Source organism: Clytia hemisphaerica, unplaced genomic scaffold, assembly GCF_902728285.1.
Source record: "Clytia hemisphaerica strain Z4C2 unplaced genomic scaffold, Clytia hemisphaerica genome assembly, whole genome shotgun sequence".
In the NCBI taxonomy this organism is placed as follows: Eukaryota; Metazoa; Cnidaria; class Hydrozoa; order Leptothecata; family Clytiidae; genus Clytia; species Clytia hemisphaerica.
In genome coordinates, this window is record NW_027103770.1 from 1,318,350 (window position 1) to 1,343,288 (window position 24,939).

Consider the following 24,939-nt stretch of genomic DNA (forward strand, 5'->3'; position numbering starts at 1 on the left):
GGGAACACATACTGTAAGGCCCATTCCTGCAAAGTTTCACGATTAAAACCCAACTAGATCATAAGTTATTAAAGCCTGGTGGAAAACACCCTCCCTCCCCCTTAGGGATACTACTCTCAAAAAAGCTTAGGGTAAATAGGGTTAAAGTTATGTATATACCTGTACAATAAAATATAAATTCACAGATTGCTAAAGAAAGAAATCGAGCGAAAATAGGAATTTTGAAATAATAAACTAACTTATTGCTACACGGTGTTTCATGCTATGCAATCGTCAGGCAATTGGTTGCGGTTTTTTTTTTGCAACCATATATACCTGTACCGGGTGACCCACGAAAAAGTTCGGACAGTTTTCGGCGTCTCGAGGCCGAAAAAATGTCTCAAAGTGCTTGAAATTTTAATATGTAGAAAGTAGATATTCTAACTTAAAGTTTGAGCTATTACTTTTTAAATTTGACCCACAAGTTCCCTACTTATGAGCTTTTAAAGTCAAAATTCACTTTTCGGAAAGAGCGAAATTACGTCAAAAAAGAGGTATCAAATTGTTTTATTATCAATCAATCAAGCAATGTCGTTAAAAGAGCATGTTAGATATTTTTATTCAATTTTAAAACTTTTTTTAGATTCTTTACTTTCACAAAGTTTATTAACAAGTTATTCGTTTAGAAAAGAACCACCACCATGCACTCTCTAGCATATTCCAGGCAAACCCACACTTTCTGTTCTTTCATTTCATAAGACGCGACATTTTCATGAAGAGGCAAATTTTGCCTATTTGCAAAATATTTTTGATAAAAATATTTACAATAAATTTATATAAATCTACTTCGTTGTTAATTTATTACTTTCCAAACTTTAATTACCTACAACACTAATTAACGACGTCGTAAAACATCAGCCCCACATCAGCACACTCGAAAAACACAATGTTAAAGAAAACAATTATAATTTGATACTTCATTTTTGACGTGTTTTTTCACTTTCCAATAATTGAATTTTGACTTTAAAAGCTCATAAATGAAGAACCGCTGAACCAAATTTAAAAAGTAATAGCTCAAAGTTTAAGTTAGAGCATCCTCTATCTTTTAAAAAAAAGATTGAGTTTATATTACTTTTATTTCAGACCCTAGCCAACGAAAACCGTCCGAACTTTTTCGTGGGTCACCCGGTATATAAACAACAAAAAGATGAAAATGACTCGCTCAAAAATGAAAATATTATTTATAAACACATATTATTATCCATAAAGCGGTCATTAAGTAAGCCATTAAATATTCGAACGGTGGGCGGTATTGAAAGGTTCTATGACTCAAATAGTCATACCCGCGCTGAGAAAAGGCGTCGCGCTTCAGAGGGCTAAAATATCAATAACCGCCCTGGTTATAGGGCGATAACGTCATTTGCAGCCCGCTCAGAACTTTATTGAAGTCGTTGCATTGAAGCGAAAAGACTAAACTAACTCCGCTTCGCGTCGGGCCCAAATGACACTCTCGGGCTAATAATCAAACTGCGCGGGCAGAAAATAACAACAACGACCTCAAACCGAATGCTATTGTTATATTATTCCGAAGGAATTCAGCTTTGAAGGGGTTATTTAACAATTTTTATGGGGGGAACATGGATTTATCGGACTTTATCGTGCCAAAATTTCAAGTTTTATTTTACACACGCGCGAACAAGGAATGGTGTGAGTTGTTTCAAAGTATAACATTAAGAATAACACTCTCCCTTTGAAACGGCTCTTCACATTTTCAAAAAGCTCCAGAAGTGTGAAATAACTTGAATTCCAATTCCAATTATGGAATATAATTGGTTGGAATTAGAGACACTTAGTCACCTGCATGTCAAAGAAAAAGTTAAGCGGTTATTAATATGCTATGTAATTGCACCCCAATAAAAAAACTTCCCTTTCTTCCCTGCCCAACTTATTTACACGATAAACAATAGTAAACGATTTTACTAGTTACCAGGCTTAATGATTTGAGGATTCCCAGGATTCGAAAATTACTATTTATTTGCATGTAGTGGATTTTTGAACTAGTAATTGGGATCTAGTAATTTGTTCAAGTAGTATCACGGTAACATAATGGCAGCGAATGCAGTACATCGGGGATTCATGCAAAGATGGGGTGCCCTACTTTTTGGTCGTGATAAGGCAGCAATTATTCACTTTCTGCAAGCTAGAAGTTTGATTTCTGTGCGAAAAGATTGTCCAAATTGCCAAAATCCAATGCACATGGAAAGAGATGCAAGATGCACTGATGGTTACCGCTGGTAAGACTATTTAATTTTTTTGTTAAACAGTTTTTGTTTTTTTTTTGGTTTATTTTATTGGTCTATTTTAGCCATTTCAGACCGTTTTAGCCCCTCTTCGGGGACTGTAACTTCTGATACAAGAAAGATATGAAAAATCTGACTGAGCACAGATTTGAAATCACCAAAGTTTAAATATATTCTAAAAAGTATTACAGTACTTCATGATTTCTAAATCAGTAGAAAAAATCTTCATTTTTTCTTCTTCACTTTTCATCTCCATTTTTCAAATTTCAAAAAATTTTAAATCTATTAAAATATTCTGCAAAAAATTATCTTTCCAACGGTGTATAACTTTTTAATATAGAATGAATGGGTGCTGAGATAATATCAAAAAAAATAAAGTGTCCACATAATTTTGAGACAGACTATACAAGGATTTTAAGATTTTGATTAGAATTGGAAAATTTTATGGTACATTTTCAGGAGATGCAACCGACCATGTCGGAAAGCACTGCGAATCAGGGATGGTACAATCTTCTCAGACTGGAAAAGAAAATCGCTACCGGACCTTTTTTTAATTATATATTTGTGGTCGAAGAAGATAAGCTGCGTGAAAGTAGTCAATATTGTGCGAATCAACAAGGACCATGTAATTCAAATGTTTCAAAAGTTAAGAAGAGTGTGTCAAAATGATCTTCAAAGGAACCCCATCCGGGTTGGTGGTGGTGGCGCAAATTTTGTCGTTCAAATTGACGAAAGCCAGTTTCATCACAGACGAAGGGTATAATTTGATCAATTGATTTTGAGCTGTAAGGTACCGGGTGTTAAAAAAACGGAACAAGTTTGAAAAGTTGTGAAAAAATTTTACAAATGCTATCGACTTAATTTGTTAGGCTAACTTAAATTTTGAGTTTTTAAATTTGCTTTATTCGTTCAAAAGTTATGAAGAAAAACGACAAATTTTCTTTTAAAATAACATCAAAAAGTTTTTCCGTTTTTTTTAAACACCCGTGTAGTTCATAAAATTTTAAAATTTTAAGGATATCAGAAGATTTAGATATCCAACGTTGTTTGGAATTTTATTATTCTCGATGATTTGAAAATTTGAGAAGATTTCTAAAAGTCTCGAAAAGTCAAGAACAGCGCCGAGTCTCGACCAAATTTTATCCGTTCTTATAAAATAGTGTGCGCCTTGAGAGTCTTTAAACATGCATAAACAAGTATTATTTTCATTTTTAGGCTGGAGTAGGACGCGTTGCCCAAAATCCGGTATGGGTTTTTGGCTTGGCCGATACGAGGTTTGTACCCGCCAAAGGATATATGGAAATTGTACCAAGGAGGAATCGCGCTGTTTTGACTGGGGTGATCAATCGTGTCCTAAATGCCAACAGCATTATCCATAGCGACGAATGGAGGGCATACATCAATCTCCCACAATTCGTTCCAAATTGTATTGGCCATGACACGGTTAACCATACGTACCACTTTGTAGATCCTCAAACAGGGGCTCACACGCAGGTAAGCGATAATTACTACTCTTTAGAAGTTTGAAATTTGTCTTCAAATTTCTCATATATTTCTGAACGGATCAAAAGTTACAGACCAACAAGCTAGAGTTAAAATGGCAAAGATGGGCGAAACGGGCCAGCTTTTTGGAGCTATAACTTTACATAAATCAAGTTAAGATTATTTCGTTAGAAACCTATTTCTTATATTTTTAGAATATAGAGTCATATTGGAACCGCTTCAAATTGAAAATCAAGGCTATGAAAGGGATCAGGCGTGTTGATCTTCAAAGTTACATGGACGAGTTCATGTGGAGGTAACTAAAAATTTAATAGTTTTTAGAAATTATGTTTAAAGGTTTTGTTTTTGTTATGTAAAGTTTTCGTTTGCTAACTCAGCTTTTTTTAAATTACAAGCTATTTTGTATTGAATAGACACAGATGTTTAGCAATTTTCGATCGAAAACCAAGAAAATTCAAAATATTTGTTTATCTCAGCGAAAAAAGACAATATGCCGACTCTGGTCTAATATGAAATATATGCCCAATCTGAGACAGAGTTACTTAAGCTAATACAAAGCCTTTATTTTATCCAAAAATAATTTAAATAAACTCTGTTAACTATTGACTGTCTTGTTTTATTACAGAGATTGGTACGGACTTGACCAGCCATTCGACAACATCATCGCTTGTATTAATATCGACTACCCCCAAACATGATTTTGATGTTGCTCCAGCTATTTTGTTTATTCCCTTGTATATATATTTTTATAGTACTTTTTCAACATGTGAAAAAAAAGTTGAAAGTTGAACATCTTTGTCCATCTTCTTATTGAAATAACCATAAAACTTCAAAGTGGCCTAAATACTTGTAGCTTGAGAGTTAGACAATCGTTTTGGTACCATTAGAAGGCTATTTTTATTCTCTTTCTAAAAGCTTCCAGTATATGCCCCCTTTAAATTAAGCGGTCAGGAGTTATCACCAAAAGTCTGTGGTTGGTATTTTGCATTATTCTGGACACATAAACTAAACACGTCTTCCGATTTTAAAGGGTTAACATTGTCAGAGCTCCGGATAGATTTTAGGTATACACGGGGTAGATGATATTTACTTGTGGTTTTGGACCTTAGAAAGGTTATTTCCTTAACATTGGACATTGGGGGACATTGTTAAACTGAGTCAAGGGGGCATTTTTAAACCGAGTTAAGGGGACATTGTTAGGGAACATTCTTGAACTGAGTCAAGGGGATATTCTTAAACCGAGTTAGGGGACATTGTTAAATTGAGTTAGGGGACATTGTTAAACTGATTTAGGGGAGATTCTTGAACTCAGAGTTAACTTTTTTCTATTGTTTAAATCCGCTAATTTCGCCATTTTTTATCCGTTGGCATGAGATTTTCAGTAACGAGATACTCTACAGTCTTGGTTGAATCGTTAAACAGTTTCGGGTGAATCGTTAAACAGTTTCGGGTGAATCGTTATACAGTCTTGGGTCAATTGTTAAACAGTCTTGGGTGAATTGTTAAACAGTCTTGGGTGAATTGTTAAACAGTCTTGGGTGAATTGTTAAACAGTCTTGGGTCAATTGTTAAACAGTTTCGGGTCAATTGTTGAACAGTTTCGGGTGAATTGTTAAACAGTCTTGGGTCAATTGTTAAATAGTCTTGGGTCAATTGTTAAACAGTTTCGGGTGAATTGTTAAACAGTCTTGGGTCAATTGTTAAACAGTCTTGGGTCAATTGTTAAACAGTCTTGGGTCAATTGTTGAACAGTTTCGGGTGAATTGTTAAACAGTCTTGGGTCAATCGTTAAACAGTTTCGGGTAAATTGTTAAACAGTCTTGGGTCAATTGTTAAACAGTCTTGGGTCAATTGTTGAACAGTTTCGGGTGAATTGTTAAACAGTCTTGGGTCAATTGTTAAACAGTCTTGGGTCAATTGTTGAACAGTTTCGGGTGAATTGTTAAACAGTCTTGGGTCAATTGTTAAACAGTCTTGGGTCAATTGTTGAACAGTTTCGGGTGAATTGTTAAACAGTCTTGGGTCAATTGTTAAACAGTCTTGGGTCAATTCTTAATCTGGTGGAGGGCAGATCGTTGAACAGGTGGGCAGATTCTTTATCTGGAGGGGAGTACATTCTTTATCAGGTTTGGGGCAGATGCTTTATCAGAAAGGCAGATTCTTTAACAGTCTTGGGTCAATTGTTAAACAGTCTTGGGAGAATTCTTTAACAGTTTTAAGTGCTTTTTTTCAATAAATCTGGTCAGTAAAATCATCGTTGGGCGAATTCTTTATCTGGCTCGAAAACTGATAAAGAATTCAACCAGCGCCCACGGAAACCTTACCTGATCCCAAAAATCAAATGTACAGAGATATTTATATTTACAACATGATAAACCATCGGGTTTGTTTCACACCTTCAAATAAACAGTATAGATATGTATAAAAACAATGGGCTTTTATAGAAATTGCCCGTGCCCACCCCTGTTGAGGATATCGGACATCCAGGGGGGTTTAATGCTATCGGCAGATATCCATGAGGTAGGACCTTATTAGAGGGAGAGGATATCTGGATATCCAGGGTGTAGAGGACAAAATCCATGGATATCCTCAGGTCGGGTTATCCAGAGGTGTCTTTATTTCCAAGCCAGACATCCAGGGGGTTGTGGGACTAGAAAAAAGGAATTCTACAAGTTGGTCAAAAGCGATCTCCGCAAAACCTTTGACATCTGTTGAAGAAGATTGAACAAATTGAAGTCGTAACGAGCATGTTATTACTGTATTTTTTATGAATTTCAGATTGAAACATTCTCGCTTATCTCTCAAATAGACTAAAATGCAAAACAAGGCAAAAATTAATTGGGTTTCACTCAGTACAGGCTTCTTATGAAATGGAAAAATCAAAACTCTTTCGAATGAAACTTAATAACCTTCGACTGGCAATTTTTCTTTTACTGGGTTCTGTTTAAAATAAATAAAAATGGGAAACTTGACGAACTTGATGGTGTTTTTTAGAAATTTCCACTATCCCGCCATAGATACCGAGACTAATTAATTTTACATATCTCTTGGTAAAAATCTGAAAGCCTTTGTTTCAAACCAGTTCTGGTCCAATTTTTCTTCTTCTTCTCTGATCATGATCTCCTGGATCACCAGCCATTTCCACTAAAGGGATATCCATTGGATTTTCATCGTCATTTCTTGAAGATGAGTAACGTGAATGGCGAGAATATGGATTAGTATTTTGAATAGCATTCGAGAATCTATTGAAGCCAGAGCTAACCATTGATTTGACGGAACTTGTCGATGAGGAGACTGATCTAGAACCACTACTGCCATCTGATTGTTGGTTGATAGGTTGTTCACTTGGTGTAGGATTGAAAGCTCGGTATTCCTTTAAGTTGTTTGAGCCAACGTTTCCCTCCTGTTCTCCAATGGAAATCACGCTGTGACGTGAACGACTTTCTTTTGGCGATTTTTCTGCGAGTGCAAAGAATGAAGATAAAATCAGGTCAGTGAATGGCACACCCATGTGTCACAGACCTGCTGCGACCCCAGCTCCACTGGAAAATTTTCCAAAAATTTACCCACGGTGGAAAAAAATACGTAGGGTATTTTCAGCCCCACTGGGAAATTATTTTTGATTTCATCTCCACTTAAAATTCAATGGAAAAGCTTGCATTTACAAAACTTGACTTTTTGGACTTGGAACAATAGAATTTCTATCCCCATTGGAATTTCGATAGAAATTTTTATCACCACTGAGGCAAAACATCTACTGGGGCTGTGAGAAAGGGGTGTCGGGTAATTTTGAGAAAAGCCAGTAATTTACAAATAAAACTCTCTAAAAATTGTAATCTTTTAGATTCAGTTGTAAAATTCTGATGATAATATATTGGCATATTTTTGGTGAATTTCACCATGAAGATTTTTAAGAGTATTTTTCCTGGACTATACTTTCTTGTTAAAGTGTAGTATTCGCATATTTGAATACCATTGTGCTGATCGGCCCAATATGTCATTACCTGCAATACTGGAACCAGAGTAGCTAAGTCTTATCTTCCTGTTGCTAGCTGCTGGTCTTTGTTTGGTTCCATTATTGAACAACTTATCGTAGGCTTCTTTCGCGGAATCAGAAGCACCAGAAGTGGGAGTGGTTGTGGAAGCTCGTCTCGTTTTCTTTTCTTCTTGTTGAACTGATTGTGAAACATTTTTCCTCTGTCGAAAAAGAAATTCTAATGTATCTATTTTATCTGAAACAGATCAATTTATAATTTTTTCTCAGAAATTTTCAACGCCCTTTCATAAGTAGAAATTAAAAAAAAATCACCCGGGGTGAAATTCACTCCGGTCTATAAAGAACTGTTTCTGTATACACATGTTTAGGCGGGGTGAAATCGTTTTTAGGCGGGTTGAACTCACCCCGGGGTTGATTTCACCCCGGTCCTGAGGACCGGAGTGAAAATTTTTTTGAGAATTTTTTTTTGCAAATTTTTGCAGATTTTTACATGTATATAGTCTAGCAAGCTAGACGACTAATTCAGACATAGTAGAAATAAAGCAAAAAAGTAAATTTTAGTCGTCTAGAAACCTTTGTGCACTAACTCCAAACAAAAAAAAAGTGTCAATATCGCTATTAAAATTTTTCCCGCTCAAAAAAAATTTAAATGTGTGTGGATTTGTGTGTTAAAAGTTTTTTCATTTGAGTTGATTTTATTTTGAATGTTTGTTGTTGCTTGATAAATTGTTTTCTCGCTACGCAAGTTTCTGCGTAGCTAGCCCCGGTATCTATAAGGCTGGAACACCGGATTCTTCCAGTCGTTTATACAAACTAAATCCCGTATCATTATTTGTGTTTATTAGGGAGGTTAAGTATCTAAGATAAATCAACGCGACGAACGAACGGGTTTGGACCCGCAACCTGCAGTAAACATGTGGACCTGCATTTTCTTGAATCCAGGCTAAAACAGCTTAAGAACGAAAAACCGTCAAAATCTTCATTGTTGAACAAAGAAGATATAACATCTACTTTGCTACCCTTAAAAACTTTCAGAGAAAAGGTCCGTTCGTCGCGTAGATTTATCTTTGATACTTAACCTCCCTATTATTAGTATTACATCCATTATAAACGACTCCAGTCTAACATGTATACACAATTTCTTTTTCACCCCGGGTTGAATCTAAAAGTTATGCGTGATTAAAGTCTGTTCACGATAAGTATGCACTCTTTTTTCTTTTACCTATAGTTTTTGAAGGAATTCCTCAATCTTTACAAATTTGGTATCATTGGAAAGATATTAGTGAGTGGAAAAATTTGAAATAAAAAAATCTTTAAAAAAATTCTAAAAATGAAGATCTACAATCAGGGTCATAATATATTGGCACTTTTGGCTAATTTACAATTTTTCGAAAATTGAAGTTCGAGCGAGAATGTCAATTTTTAGGCCTTCAACTTGATTTCATCAAGTATTTTGATCTGGGAGGGATTTATGGGTTTCTAGGCTATATTTCAAGCCCTACTAGACCATTTTTGAACTTTTAGATCCTCAGATCCTAAGGTCCTAAGTCTTAAGTCTAGCGTTAAAACTCAGAGTTAAAACTCTACCCTTCGAACCTACTTTAGAGCACTTACAAATCGATTGTGGTTTCAAAACACCCCGGTGAATTTCCCTTTTGTGCCAAATATTTTGTCCCTGATTGTAAATGAAGAAGAAAAAAATGAAGATCTTGTAGAATTAATAGTAGGGGGAATTTTGTTCGATTTTTTGGAATCGCTCGACTGTTTTGTTAGAAGCACTTGTTATACATTTTTGGAAAGCTAAGGGGTAGGGGAATCGAAATTACTATGTTTCCAATTTTTTTTCGGACACTTTGGTGTGATTTTCGGACAAATATGACGGTCTCAGGCAAAAATCATAGGGTTAAAAATTAATGAAAATTTTAGCTCGAGAAAACGGAGACCTGTTGTATATTTTTGGAAAAGCTCTCAAAAAATTAGGATTAGAGATATATTGCAAGTATAGGTGATTTCAGTACCTAACTCGAGATATTGAGCTTCAAAAAGCGCAAAAACTGGACAAAATAGCTGTTTCTGGCTGAAAAACACGGTTTTCAAGGGTTAATATCTCGAGTTAGGTACAGAAATCACCTATACTTGCAATATATCTCTAATCTTAATTTTTTGAGAGCTTTCCAAAAATATACAACAGGTCTCCGTTTTCTCGAGCTAAAATTTTCATTAATTTTTAACCCTATGATTTTTGCCTGAGACCGTCATATTTGTCCGAAAATCACACCAAAGTGTCCGAAAAAAAATTGGAAACATAGTAATTTCGATTCCCCTACCCCTTAGCTTTCCAAAAATGTATAACAAGTGCTTCTAATAAAACAGTCAAGCGATTTTACAAAATGACCTCTACTATAAGTGCTATAACTAACATTTTACAAATACATTATACAAATTTAATAAACAGGGGATTGGAATAAATGAGGGGGTGAGAAAAATCGTCAAATTTTAATAATAAATGGGGAGAGGGGTAGCTAATTACCTTGGGGTTTGGAAATGTACCTCCAAAATAAGTAACTATAGTATAGTTACTTAAAACAAGTAACTATAGTATAGTTACTTATTATAGGCTAAAAACCTGGCCGTCAGCTGAAAAAAGTTCTTCAAAAATTAATAAACAGTTGATGGGGGGTGGTTGGAAAAAATCGACTAGCGGGTGGTACCCGGTAGGATTTTTTCTGCCAGTGGGGGTAAAAATAGCGGACTGACACTCTATGGTATTAATATTCCCCATATGTTTTTTATGGCTGGGTATTTGAATCCAATTGCTTTCAAGTCAGAAAATTCGAGAGGATGGAAAAAATAGCTCTGTACAGTTAGGATATTCTTATTTGAAAATTTCATGAAAAAAGACTGTCATCTCCACCTTTCCTTGTCACAAACAATTAATTTTCAACAGTATGCAAGCATTAGAATCTGCCCCCAAAGGATGCCCTCAGAAAGTGAATATATACCTGACGTAGTTGAGAAGAGGGTCGTTCTCTGGGCTGCAAAAAGTTCATTTTCTTCTCATCACTCTTTTCAGAATCTGAACAGTTATTGCTCAAATCTTCTGGTAAATATGAAGTACCCCTATACAAAGAGTTAGAATTGACTCTGCAAATAGTTTCTTGTGCAGGTTTAACATCAATTTTAGTTACATTCTTTGGCTTAAACTCTACGTAGTTTATTTCCACTGGCTGAACACTGTCAACATTGCATGTTCCCAGCCACATCTTTTTGTTTGATTTTAAAGTTTGAAATTTCGAATGTTTTGAAGTTTTCAACTTTCGAACTTTGGCGAGATTCGAATTTCGAACGTTTTTTGTAGTTCGAAAAGTATTCTTATTATGCACCCATATTGAGCAAGTTGCGATTTTGAAAACGACCGTACGTTCGGCCAAAAATCAGGTCTCTAATGGCTGAAAATCGACCCTTATAGTGCAATTTTTCGAAATTGTATGCCCTTTTCAGGGCAAATCTTTTTTAAATTTCTCAAATTTTACCTCAAATTTTACACCCTTACAGTGCACTTTTTCCGACTTGCTCACAAATCAACCCTTGTTACAGTGCAGACAGTGCACTTTCCAAAGTTCAAAAAACCTACCCTTAAGGGCCGCACGTCTGGTAGGTCACTTACCTGGAGTGCCCCCCCCCGGGTTACTTACATGTTTTTTTTATAAGCAAGTCAGGCTTATATACGCTTACAGACGCTTAAGCTTTCAAAACATCAAGGTATAGCATTTGCTCATTATGCTTATGAATTACAATGCTTATAATCGAGCTTATAATTCACCCGAGTCAAGTTTTTGAGAGCTGTGGAATATGGCTAGATCGTGGAATGTCGATGGGGGCGACTATAAGGTACCCGAGAGTATGTAAACTGCCTTCATATGCTTATAAGCGTTATGCCCGGTGGTGGAAAGATTACAACTTACTGTACTAAACTGACTGAATGTAAATGGGACAAAATAATAAAAAAAATTATTGAATATATCCTTTTGATAACATATTATTTCAAAGCTAAAAAATTTGTTTGATGTTTTTTTTTTCGTTCGCCTTTTCAACAATATCCTATTTAATTGAACCAGTCAGAATTTCTTTTGTTTTTCCCCAATTAACAAATCTATTGCTATTCTAAGTATACGGTCACTGGAGTCTGTGGCATGATTGGTGTATTTAATTTTACAGTTCTTTTTACGTGTCAAACGGTTAAAATAAATACTCTAAAATCTAAAGATATTTGCTATGATAAAGCATGAATGAAGAACTCAAAAACCGAAGATTTGAGAACTAATATCAACCAACCAATTACATAAGTAAAATTGTCGTGAAAATAAAGATGAACGTGAAGATATAGCCGATTCTCTCTAATTCGATCCTCAAGGGACCACGGATTTTCTTCGAATTAAAGAAAGATACGATTTACAGAGAATATTGTATACTAATTTCTAGAAGAGGGAAATATTCTAGTTCGAATTATTATAGAAACATTCGAATAATAGAGGTTCGAATTAGAGAGAGTTGCCTGTAAAAGTATAAGATTTATATAAAGGCATTATGAAGTAGAAGAAATCGCAGCATCATGAAGTAAGGTTTTCATTTCCAGAATAGTGTCTTCAGTTAAGGGTGGATCATCACCATCAAAAGGCCCAAGAGAATGGTTCTGGTGAACTTCTGGTAAAGGAACACGAATCCAAAAGCCTTGTTCACCATGAACCTGATCATTAACAATGTCCTCCCGTAATTTCGCTAAAATCATACCACGTTGACATTTATTGACATATGTTGTTCGAGATTCTGATTTCACTGGTTGAATGTTATTGATGCAATTATATGTTGGGAAACGATGTACAGTTCGTATGTGAATTTGTGCTGGGCAATCCTTTTTCTTTGATTCTCGAATAGATTTCCGTCTCTTGCTTGGTGTATCCAAATCACAGACCTTGTAAAAATATACAAATATTTATTGTGATTACAAATTAGTCTAAATCGCCGACCTCTACAAAACAGGTAAAATATAAGGAAAAGGCGAATCCGGTACATAGTGGATGCCAGCAGCCTGATTACAAATGAAAACAAATGGAACGTCTAAATCGCAAAGAAACAGTTGTTAGAAAAATAAGGATTGTGACTGTAAACTTATACCATTTGTGACTAATGTAATTTCGAGAGCTGTTTAGCTGCTTCCCCGTTCAAATTTATGAAAGAGAGGAAATAGAGTTTAATTAAAAACTGTTCACTTGTTCCAAGTACAAATACCATTACGCCAAAATTTTTGACAGGAATTTAAACATAAAAACTGTTTTCAGGCCTGAAATATCACACATTTTAGGAAATGAATAAAATAATTTAAATTTGGCGGGAATTTACTTTGGCGGATTTCCGAAAAAATTAATTACAGCGGGAACGAAATTAGCCAAACTTTCTTCCCACCAAAACTTACATCATCTTCTTCAACATCGTTGTTCTCCTTCGACATTTTAGCTCTTTTAGGTCCAAATACACATTGATAAGTGGTACTGCCTTCAGTTGTGAAAGGAACACCGGTAAATGGGATCGGAGGTACCCCAATATTCTTTTCCCATTTGATTTGACCTGGTTGTTAGAAATGAAAAAAAGTGTGTGATCCAATAGCAGTGTTCAAAGCAAAGTTCTTCTCCTGTGAAGGAATTTATGGGTTTTACACAGCAAATTAGCACATATTTATCCTTGGAATTTTAGTGAATTATACAGAAGAAAAAAACCTTTTTCTGAGACGGGAATCAGTTTGAGACGGAAGAACTTTTAACACTGACATAAATCATGTTTTGGAAATTCTTGTTTTTTTTCACATTTCTAACATTCTAAGCCATCACCTCAGAAGCAATCACCAAGATTTATTTGTTTGAATCAGAGGGAGAGGAGAAATTTGGTCAAACTACTACACTACTACTAAAACTGGCACATACCTTTTCCAAGATAACCTGGCTTGTATTTACGAAGAGGCTTATCCTCTGGTTCTGGGTCATCATTAATTTTGGACTTTGACCTACGAATCGAAAATGCCGACCCTGTGATGATTCGAAAGAACTTCAGAAATTCATCCAATTTATCAGTACCATCTATGAAGCCAGAAATGTAATATCCTTCCTTTACAATGTGTTCGAGATATTTCTTAGACAATTGAATGGTTTTGACATTCAGTGCAGTCAAGCCTAACAACTCTGTCATGTCGTTTGATGCATTCCTTTCTGGAACAGGCTCACTAAAATATATCAAATATAATAAGTTTATTATTTTTTGAATAAAGGGCAACAAGATGCAGATTTAAATTCTCTTAGCTTCAAAATCTAAGGTGATAAAAACACACAATGAGTCAATTTCGAAAGGAAATCAGCCTTAACATAGACTTTTCACTGGTTAGGGTTTCTTGTTGAATAATTAAATTAATTAATTCCAGCATTAAAACAATCACACATTAATGCAAAATTATTTCAAGTGTGCATTAATTTTTTCTTATCATTGCTTCAAAGCTGGAGTTCTAAATTATTCAACATGACATCTAGCAAAAGGTTTTTTGCTGTGTTAGCTATGTTGATTTACAAATAGAATAGATTTTTATTGCTGAACAATGTTGAAATGACTATTCAATCATCAAACGATATAGGGCTGTTTTATGCTTAGTATCTTAATCAGTTATTTATCATGTAAGCACATTTAGCAAAAATTTATATTCCTTCTTACTTCATTATATTAATTGTGACTTCTTCATTTCTTATGCCTGATGGTTCCATCGTATCACTGCCATGCAGCTCATCTGTTGCTAACCGTGGTGTTATTATCTCATTATCCAATGTTTTTGTTTGATGATGGTCAGTGGCTGCTGACGACGTCGACAGAAGTTGCAAAATAGCCTTTGTATTTTTGTTGCCATCGTCAACAATGCACTCAGTAGTAACAACAGTGGAATTTAAGTATTTCTTTTCAAGCTTCAGCATATGTTTTAGCATGTCTAAATTTGTTTTGATCTGAAGGCGTTCTTTAAGAGCATCAAATTCATTGATTACTTGAGTTGCTTCAGGTGAACATCCAATAAACAAGGAACTTTTAGGTCGTTTTCTTTTAGTTCCAATAATATTCTGATGATTTGGTATTTTTATACCAAGTGGCAGCAACATATCCTTCAAATTCCCAGCTACATTTTCATTGTTACCTTGTAGTTGTTCACGCTCAACAACCATTCTTGCAATAATTTCAGCATCCGATGGAACTGATTCTACCCCTTCATCCTGTTCAACATTTTCAATAGTCTCTTCCTGAGCAATCACTTCTTCATTAGAATCAGCCTCTTTTATTCCTTCACCGTTTTGTCTCTTTAATTCGTTAATTCCTGCATCAGCGGATTCAAAATTCAACTCGACAGGTACTGCTTGTCCTATTGTCTCATAATATTCATCTGTATTTATAGCAACTACCTCACCTTTTTCATTCACGACTTGCTCCATAGGCTCGCATGCATTTCCATCTTGGACAACAGCTATAAATTGGTATTCTGACATTTTTGAGATGATTTCAGCAGCTGAAGCTTCACTGCTAGAAAGGTCATCGATACTTTTGGTTAGTTTTCTTGCCGTCGCCATGTTCTTTTCTTTTCTGTGTTTATGCACCGATATTGAGACACCCTTCTTCTTTTGAATTCGAATTTATAGAATTTAAAATGGTAGCCTGAGCTGTGGAAAACAATTATTACAGTCGACTCCTCAGTCAGTCTGCGTAGGTGTTTTCGTAAGTATAGTTTTCTTTACAAAATGTTTTATTTCAAACTTTCAAAATGTTAAATTTTATACTTTCTAAGTTTTTTGAAGTCAATAAAGCAGTCTAGTATTGATTTGAGTATGAATATTTTTCGGAAATCTACTTTCAAATAAAGTGGTTGTTGGTCAGAAGTGCAGACAGACCCTCCTGGTTTTAATATTTTTCAATCACAAATGCTAAGGTAGACGTCTTCATATTAAAATCCGATATACTTAACAGATGAGTTATTTGTTGAATCCTATTCTTATTTTGGTTTTGGCCATTGCGAGGAGAAACGGGCTATGCCCCCTAGGACCCTCCCGGCGCTCCGGAAACGTCCGGTGCAAAAAGTGCCGTTTTTTCCGTGCACCGGAACACCGGAACGTTCCGGTGCACTTCCGGTGCTTCCGGTGAACGATTTTTCCGAATCGAGCTGCACCGGAACACCGGAAGAACGTTCCGGTGCTTCCGGTGCATGATTTCCGCGATATAAATGCGATAGCGTTCGCTGCGCTAATCATGTAAAAAGTAACTACGCACGCGCGAATTATCCAAATTCTAAAACCAAAATAAACATGTTTTAGCAGATTTTTTTAGAAGAGAAATCAGATTCTTGGTGATAAAAGTGTGATAAATTGGATAAATTAAATGACAGTCACGGAAATCCTTGCATTTGCACGGGGTCGGCTACGCGTATTTTTTTTACGTCAGCGGTCTAAACCCAACTTTAGGGTGCGCACTCGTCGGGATTTTTTGCGCGGAACGAGGAAGAATTTACAAAAATGAACTTCAATGCATTAGTACTTACCTTTAAATAATCCAAATCTGTTCATTCTTTTTTTAAATCAATCAGGAATTATCAGGGAAACAAGTAATAAAAACTGCATCCAGGTATCTATTTTCTTTCCAAAGATATTCATGTTTTTCGACGTCAAGGTGAAAACGCGATTTAGCGCTGACCACGGCACCGGAAAATTCTCGACCCACATTGAAACAAATGGCTGTCGCTATTGAGCTGGTTCATCTTTTCAATCGCGGTTTTTTTAGTAAACCCAGGGTAAGATTAGGCTACAATCTATCACAAAGTGCTTTATTTGAAAATCTACAGGCCGTCTGGAATTTTGAAAAACAAGAAGAAATTGCGATTTTTGAACAAGATTGCAGATTTTTTCATTTAAGCACCATACACCATCTGAAAGCTGAGGATTTCAGCTTTCTAGTGGTGAAATTTGTTTTTAGCTATCATTTCCAGCTCATTAGCGATAAGCTAAAGTTTAACAGTCATCGGGCCGATTTTCAGACCGCGCCAGCAAAACTCCTCACGCCCCGCCACGCGGAAGGCTAGAATTCACCCGCCATCTTTTTAATGTTTTTCGGTGCTGTCCAAAGGTCATTTCTTGGTTGCGAGTGGTAGGGAGACGATTCCTTGAAAAGGTGTTTTTTTTGTGGTTTGAAAATGGAATAACTTTGGAACTACTTAACCAATTTTAACAAATGACCCCTCATTTTTCTTACAAAGGTAAGGACTTTCAAATGAAATTAGTTTGGTTTTCAAAATTTGAGGGGAAAATTTTGGCCTGACCACCCTACCAACTTCAGCGGTCGAAACCCAGCTTAGCGGTCGAAGCCCAACCTAACGGCCGAAACCCATTTTACCGGTCGAAACCCATGTTGGAAATGGAAGGGGGAATTTTTAGCGACCGAAACCCAACGCAGGTGAGTAAACAAACTCACAGTTGAATGATTCTTTTGTTTTGATAGCCCACGAACAAAACAAGATATTCTAGCGTTCGAAACCCAAGAATTTTCTCTTTTATTTGCTTGAAAAACTTTCGCGTATGGAACATTAAACTTGAGAGAAGTTTTGGGTTGATACCATGAGTTTGAGTTTGATTTTTTTACTTGAAAACTTGGATAATATATATTATTTAAAAGTAATTATCAATCTAATTATCACCTAGCCTAATTGTCAGAATATTCCTATAGATAAATCCCGACGAAAAAGCTTGAGATTGACTTCTTTCGCTCGTGGGCTATCAAAACAAAAGAATCATTCAACTGTGAGTTTGTTTACTCACCTGCGTTGGGTTTCGTTCGCTAAAAAATCCCCTTCCATTTCCAACATGGGTTTCGACTGGTAAAATGGGTTTCGGCCGTTAGGTTGGGCTTCGACCGCTAAGCTGGGTTTAGACCGCTGAAGTTGGGTTTAGACCGCTGACGGAAAAAAAATACGCGTCGGCTACGTTGCATTTGCAACGGGTCGAAATCGAAAGTAGCGCGAAAACCCGGTGCAAATACACTGGTTTTTGGAACTCTGTGCATTTGCATGGGGACCAACGAAGTTACAGTCTATATTCTATTAATTTGATTGTAATGATCAATGGCCTCATTTTTAATTTGGGCCACTTTTTTTAATGTTGTATGTATTTCGTAACGTATATTGTTTTATAAATTGTTAACTTTAAAATAAAAAAGGTGCGTTCTTATTTTCTTCTTCACGACTCTCGAGCAACACGCTCTCCCTGAACAGCTCATAATGGTAACAATCGGTAACATTGGTGGCGGCACTCTAAATAAAGAATGAAAATTAAAGTTATGACTGTGGAAGATCCGTGGTACGGTAGATTTTGTTAAGCTTGAAACTAGACAAAGTGACCGTCGCTCAAGTCTGTGGATAAACTGCCGAAGTTACGGTAACAAGTAACGCACACTAATTGATGGGAAGCAAAAAAATTGATCTAGATTTCAACATAGATCTAGATGAGATAATTGTTTCATACATACAACAATGTAACTTACGCTGCCTAAGGCTCTCAGGCACTTCTTGAGTTTAGTGAAAGCAGTCCGTAATGATTGTGATATTGACGAATCGTCTCTGCTTCGGTTGATCCATTTTTCCTGAATAAAAAGAAAGTAAAAACATTATTTGAACTTGAACTTATTATTTACTTTAAAGGTATACTAATTTAAATATAAGATCATATAAAGATCAGATGCGTACTTCTTTGTTCTTTATTTATCGATGATGTTCCCATGTGTGATGCGCGTGATAATTTTTTATAATTGAGCAAAGTCCGCCATATCGTATATTCCCGACTAACTCTATCGCTGGATAGCCCTGTATCTAACGATCATACCTTTTATTGCGCAGTGATCAAATAAAAAGTTTGGTTGGTACTGGCTAATCACTTTTTTTTTTTCATGACCCTGTCTAAACGGCTTTTTAGAGAGTGCGAAAATCCCTTATACCGGAAGAGCACCGGAATTTTCCGGTGTGAAAAATGGCGTTTTTTTAGCTGCACCGGAAAACACCGGAGATTTCCGGAGCGCCGGGAGGGTCCTTGCCCCCTGCCCATTATTTAGTTTTTGAATAGCAGACCTTTTATTATTATAGACCGATTCCGCTGTGTTATGTATGTCATTACATTTTCACCCACAATTCCAGGGGGGGGGGCACTTAGGCAAAAATGGGTGCTGGGTACGTGCGGACAGTAAGGGTCGGTTTTCCGCCTTTCAAAGTCTCTCTAAGGGTCGGAAAAATCATAAAGTTTTAAATTTTTAGTCTCTCTTCTAAAGGTCAGAAAATTCTCAATTTTTATAAGGAAATCTTTTTGGTTTCAAGAGAAAAAATTGGCATACTTTAAAAGTCGGACCCGGACCTTGGACCCTGACGAGCCCTATTTCGGACCGAGGATTGAGCCGAGAACTCTCGCAGAGCGCCTGAGCTCCCGCGCGGCGCGCACCGCGGGGATGAAAAACTTCAATCTGTCAATCATTTTCTCAAGCGAAGAGTACGCAAAGCGATTCTAGCTTTACGATAGTGCCGCGGATCGTTAATGGATAGTATTTAATTATCATTACCCCTTTATTTTCATTCCTAGAACCTTTGCAAAAAAAAGGAAAAATAGAAAAGTTGTATTTTTTACTGGCTCTATTCACATACTGAATTTGAAAGATCTTCTATGTGGCGTTTTTTTTGCAAACTTCAAAAAACTGATTTTTGTCCCGCCTTTGCGGGATTTTGGCTCAAGTGCTTGAGTGAAGCATAGGGTACAAAGTCCAAAATATGCGTTTCCCGTAATTTTTGTATGAAGAGTTAGGTGTACACTGTCAAAAGTTATTTTCCAGCCCCTTTTTTTTTAATTTTCACTTTCCAGAAGAGGGGTCCGACTTTTGTAGATAGGGGTCCGAATTAGGGTCCGATTTGAGGTTCAAACTTGGGTCCGAAATAGGGTCCAAGGTCCAGGTCCAACTTTTAAAGTATGCCGAAAAAATTTGTAAAAAAGTCTCTCTTAGGGTAGGATTTTTTTCTAAAATGGAGTAAAATTTTTCAAACAAGTCTCTCTAAGAGTTACCTTTTCAGCAAAAATCAGTCTCTCTAAGGGTGGGTTTTCGGAGGTCCTGTCCGGACATACCCCTCATCCGCCAACCCTAGTACCCCCCCCCGGCCCACGACCAGCCATTTTTTCTAAGAAATGGTATAAAGAATATCTACAGGATGTTTAGTAACACCTCTATTATAGCTCAAAATCTTCAAATATTTCCTGTTTAGACCTGCGCATAGTCTTTTGTTTTGTGGGTAAAATTTTTGTCACTAAAGGAACAGGCAGTTTGCTTGAGGTTTGCTTGAAGATAGTCCCTAACTGGATTTTGTTGAATCAGACTATACTTTAGATGCTATGTGCTAGATATGGCAATGGCAATGATAGTCGTTTTTAGGAGAACGTGGCCCAGTGTTTTGAATATACTGTAGATTTGTCTATTATTGACATTCCTCCTTTTAAACTTAACACCGGATCTGTAAAATAATCAAAACAAACCTTGAATAAAATTCTTGGTATTATTCTTATCAAACACAAGCTCATACATCAAACTAGAAGTTCAGTAAACATTGCAAAATTCTTTCCATAAAAAAAACAACCAAATGAGAAGTAATTTTACACAACACATGAAAAATGAAATGCATGCAAATTTTGTTGTGTCCATGCATTATTAAAATTTTACAACTCTATTACACTTCAAGTCATGTGATCAAAACAATTTGCACGCTTAGGGCCTGGTTTTCCTGTCCTTACTACTAATCCTTTTAAATACAGGCTCATACAACCCCCTATTTTCATTTCGATCGCCCAGACAGCCGGGCAGAGTTGTTGGCGGTATGGCAGTCATATTAAATTCAAAATGAAACCAGGTTCCTTTTTATTAGTTTCGGTTCACAAAATGCCTGCTAAAAAATTCATTGCGTGCCAAAAGTTGTTCTGATTTGGATATCTAATTTAGTTTTTTAGTGATGACTACAGTGTTAAAGTTTTCTTTTCAAAAATGACACTTCACATTTCTCATATATCAACAATCTGTGACGTGATTAGAGTACAATTTACTGATTGATTGGTAACTTTGGTATGTATTTGTTTATGTTTGATTTTTTATTTCGAAGACCAGCCTACAGTTATGTTGAGTATAAAAGGAGGGGTGTCAATAATAGACAAATCTACGGTACCTTTTGCTAATCAGAATGACAGCTTGCCATTTTGCTAATACCTAATCAACCAACCAAAATTTGCCATTCTTATTCCAGAGATAGTGCTTCAATTAGTTAGGCCTTGATTATTATTACACGCTAAAGTAAAAATAATTGAGGTTCGGCCAAATTTCTGTGATATCATGTTGAATAATCAAATATTCCAGCATCAGAACACATATAGTGTGGAAAGGAGTCTGATCCCCCCTTCTTAAATGACCCCCCTTCTTGCAATTCCTCCAACCTTTAAAAATCCCCCATGAAGACCAAATTTCTGAATACTTGAAAAAGATCTACAATATATATGTAAGCTAGCTCCCCCCCCCTTCTTAAAAATGACCCCCCCCCTTCTTGCCATTTCACCAACCTTTAGAAATCTCCCATGAAGACCAAATTTCTGAATAGTGCTTGAAAAAAATCTACAATATATATGTAAGCCCCCCCTTCCTTGCTAACCCCCCCCCCCCTTTTCATGAAAATTTCTGATACCCCTTTTTCATTTTTTCCTAAAGTGTAACCCCCCCTTATTAAGAAAGGGGGGAGATAAGAAACAAAAACACTTGTTATAATAGAAATTGATTTTTATTGATTTTGCTAAACCAGTGTCTGCCCGTCAGACTAAAAATTACATACACAGTTGCTAGGCTATTTGACATTTTAAAATTTTGAAACCTAAGCAACCCGGAGGTACTAGGTTTGCAAGGTGACAAGTATGTCAGAGTCAAAAAATGAAAATCGACCCTCAGAGAGAGGAACAATTGGCGTTTTTGGGACCCTTAGAGAGATTCCTCTCAAAATTTTTGTCGATTTTAACTCGACTTTTGTCCAGCTGGTCCAAATTTTAGAAAATCATGACCCTTTTGAGAGAGGAAATTTCTATTTTTGTGAATTTTGGAATCTTACAAAGACTAAATTTGCTTTTTATTGGTTTTTGTACCCCTTTGAGAGACTTTCCAGAGTGTCAAAAAGGGGCCCCTATGGCTCGCACATACCCAGCACCCATTTTGCCTTAGTACCACCCCCTGGGCTAAGCAACTAGACAAAAATGAAGGAAAACTTCCAGACATTTTTATAACTGCAGATTTTAATCACATGTTAATTGGGAATATAAAAGCTTTACTCCTGGTGCCTAGACAGAGTAACAAAAAATGGAGGGACAAATCTTAGGTCTTAGGCCAAAAAATGATTTGTCTCCGAAAATCGACTGGGTGAACTTTTTTTTGAACACCCATCTGCAAAAAAAAAATTTTTTTCTGGTGCTGTTGAAAAAAATAATTTTTTTTACTGGATATTCCAGACAAATGCGCGCAAAAAAGCAAAACATTGTCTCAAGAAAACACAATTCAAGTTTTGTAACAGAGAAAATACTAAATAACTATAAAGTATGATTTCTCCTTTCGCTTTTTCTTCCATGCTCATGTTTATTATATTTTATTTGTTTGCCAAAGTTAGGATGGAAGGAGGTCACTAACCCCCTTTCAAAATTTTCATTGAACCCCCTTTAAAATCGGGGTGTCATCAAGGCTTTTTTTCCCACTTTCCAGACATTGCACCACACATGTTAACTAAAAGAGGTGCTTTGGATTGGATTTGATTTTCTTCTGAAAATTGTTAAAATAGATGGTGAGCTAAGTAAGCAAGAAAGTTTTTAGGATTTTTACCCAGTCCAAGACTAAAAACCTAGAAAATTAGGATGATAGGTTCAAAGAACTTTGCTAACCCTTTAACCCCCCCTTTCTAGATGCATTTCCTCCTTTTTTTGAAAACTTCCCCCTTTCTACAAGAAATTCTCTTACCCTCCCTTTCTACGATTTTTACGACTTTATAAGGGGGCGGAGTGGTTGGAAACTATGTTCACTTTAACCTAATTGCTTTGCAAAATTCATATTACATTCATGTAGAACAGGAATGATTATATTTTATTGATGTCAAGTGAGATTACAGTCACTTGTTTTGGTAATTGATTAAAATTGCACCTATTAACATCCCACAACTCCCTTATTCTCGATTTTTACTTGAGACAAATTGAAGTACTAACTGAAACAAGTAGTTTGTTTTGTAAAATGAATGGTTTGCCAGTAAATCAGAAACTATATATTTATGAGAATACGAAATTTACTTCCAATAAAGGATAATTCATTGTCTGAAATCTTGGTTTTGTAAAAAAGTAGGGTTGACTCCCCACAACCAGGAATTATTATTTGTAGTCTATTGAAATAATATTAAGTTTTATAACATATCTAATCCTCATCTGTTGTCTGAATTTCTAGGCTTATGTTGATATTGTTCTTGTTATGTTCAGGATTTCATTTGTAACTCGCATGGACACCTTTTTACAAGAGGCTTTTCTAGAAAATATTTGAATATGGGGGGGGGGGTGTGGAGGATATAACATTTTTTGGAAATTTACCTTCCTCCCCCAGACATTGTGACTTTTAACATCCCCCCCCCCGAACAGCAGGTCTAACCCTCTGCATTAGTTGAGCCCCTGGACATTCAAGATTACCCTCAAACAGAGCAAAACTACCCCCAAACAGAGTAAGTTTACCCCCCCCCCATACAGAGTAAGTTTACCCCCCATACAAGGCAAATTTTGTAGATTTTTCACTACCCCCCGGACACTATATCCTCCACCACCTATGTATGAACATTTTCTGGAAGAGCTCAATTGGGGAAAGATTTTTAGTCAGCCAAAAGCAAAGGCTTGTTCACGTTGAAATCATATATTTTTTAATACGGAATAAAACCAATCATGGGAAATGACAAGTATTTCTTGAACACTCAAAATATTTCATCTTAAAATCAAATAAATGATTAATAGGAATAGGTGGTTCTTTTAGTTAATGAAATTCCAGCATGTCTTAATACTATACATTGCATGGCCACTTGCTTTTTTTCCATTGTGAAACATTACAATAAACTTCATCTTCAACTGAAAACACTCTACAATTCTTTTTTTGTAAGAATCCACAAATTCGTGACCCTAGCTTAAATGTATTTGTTGTAAGATTAAGATATGTATGGGGAAATGAGTATTATGGTTTACCCTTAAAAAATATTTAGGGTAACACAATAGAGGATGTTTGAATGAAGTTGTACCATATATATTGAAGCATTTTTTGTAATAATTTTCAGTTTTAGATTAAGTTAAGTTAACACCAAGTGAGCTTTAGTTTTTGATAGGAGTTGATGTTTTGATTACAATGCAAAAAATACAGATTTCTTGTAAACTGAGTTTTGAAATAATGGCAAGCTGTTTATTTGATAAAAGATGTACGACAGAATCTCTTTTCCTCTGATAACGAGCTCTAGGAGAGCTATTTTATTTTTTTGTATCTAAGATAACGTATCTCTTTATGGAGGCTTCATCGATGATTTAAAGCAAGAAACTTAGTTTAAGATATGTTTACTATCTAGATTCTTGTCTGGCAAAGGAACATTTCTGATCCTTTTTGTCAAGTTTTTGATCAGTTAGTCGGTATGTTGCTTTGCATTTTAGATAAAGTCTGACTCAATATAATCCACAACAGAGACGAAAAAATATATAAATGGTACTATGATCACTGTTTATAATTCATGATATGCACCATTGCAATGTCTTCCAAGGACCCAACAGTCAATTGGTTGAAAGTGACGTATTGACTGATTTTATGTCACTTACAACCAATCAGCTGTTGGGTCCGTGATGTAATGTCTGAAGACATTGCAATGGTGCATATCATGAATTCTGATTCCATCAAAGGATATAAATTTGTTGTCTCCTTTGCAGATTATGTTGAAACAGACTGTAGTCAACCATTGGTAATTATTTTTTTTGATAAATCAAAAAAAATCAC

At 35.9% G+C, this 24,939-nt stretch overlaps 3 protein-coding genes across 3 annotated transcripts; 1 reads left to right on the forward strand and 2 right to left on the reverse strand.

The window, feature by feature from the left end:
- The first annotated feature begins 2,736 nt into the window (after positions 1 to 2,736).
- Positions 2,737 to 4,572, forward strand: LOC136805969 (uncharacterized). The gene is made up of 4 exons (XM_067062556.1): positions 2,737 to 3,036; positions 3,495 to 3,773; positions 3,977 to 4,077; positions 4,408 to 4,572. The coding sequence occupies exons 1-4, from the start codon at positions 2,914 to 2,916 to the stop codon at positions 4,478 to 4,480; spliced, it is 576 nt and encodes a 191-aa protein (XP_066918657.1). The 5' UTR covers positions 2,737 to 2,913; the 3' UTR covers positions 4,481 to 4,572.
- Positions 4,573 to 6,119: 1,547 nt separating this feature from the next.
- LOC136805892 (uncharacterized) lies at positions 6,120 to 11,050 on the reverse strand. Its single transcript, XM_067062463.1, has 3 exons — positions 10,782 to 11,050; positions 7,787 to 7,979; positions 6,120 to 7,241 (listed from the first exon to the last, which is right to left on the reverse strand). Exons 1-3 carry the CDS (start codon positions 11,040 to 11,042, stop codon positions 6,856 to 6,858), a joined length of 840 nt encoding a protein of 279 aa, XP_066918564.1. The 5' UTR covers positions 11,043 to 11,050; the 3' UTR covers positions 6,120 to 6,855.
- Positions 11,051 to 11,976: 926 nt separating this feature from the next.
- Positions 11,977 to 15,473, reverse strand: LOC136805893 (uncharacterized). Its single transcript, XM_067062465.1, has 4 exons — positions 14,533 to 15,473; positions 13,758 to 14,053; positions 13,253 to 13,404; positions 11,977 to 12,751 (listed from the first exon to the last, which is right to left on the reverse strand). Exons 1-4 carry the CDS (start codon positions 15,426 to 15,428, stop codon positions 12,365 to 12,367), a joined length of 1,731 nt encoding a protein of 576 aa, XP_066918566.1. The 5' UTR covers positions 15,429 to 15,473; the 3' UTR covers positions 11,977 to 12,364.
- Between the last annotated feature and the right edge of the window lie 9,466 nt (positions 15,474 to 24,939).

Coding starts and splice junctions, on each gene's coding strand:
- LOC136805969 (XM_067062556.1), top strand. CDS start 2,914: ATGTTTCAAAAGTTAAGAAGAGTGTGTCAAAATGATCTTCAAAGGAAC. Junction 3,037..3,494: donor AGTTTCATCACAGACGAAGG/GTATAATTTGAT, acceptor TTTCATTTTTAG/GCTGGAGTAGGACGCGTTGC. Junction 3,774..3,976: donor AAACAGGGGCTCACACGCAG/GTAAGCGATAAT, acceptor TTATATTTTTAG/AATATAGAGTCATATTGGAA.
- LOC136805892 (XM_067062463.1), bottom strand. CDS start 11,042: ATGTGGCTGGGAACATGCAATGTTGACAGTGTTCAGCCAGTGGAAATA. Junction 7,980..10,781: donor CCTCTTCTCAACTACGTCAG/GTATATATTCAC, acceptor CTTTTTCGACAG/AGGAAAAATGTTTCACAATC. Junction 7,242..7,786: donor CTCTGGTTCCAGTATTGCAG/GTAATGACATAT, acceptor TTGCACTCGCAG/AAAAATCGCCAAAAGAAAGT.
- LOC136805893 (XM_067062465.1), bottom strand. CDS start 15,428: ATGGCGACGGCAAGAAAACTAACCAAAAGTATCGATGACCTTTCTAGC. Junction 13,405..13,757: donor GCCAGGTTATCTTGGAAAAG/GTATGTGCCAGT, acceptor TCTAACAACCAG/GTCAAATCAAATGGGAAAAG. Junction 12,752..13,252: donor ACGATGTTGAAGAAGATGAT/GTAAGTTTTGGT, acceptor TATTTTTACAAG/GTCTGTGATTTGGATACACC.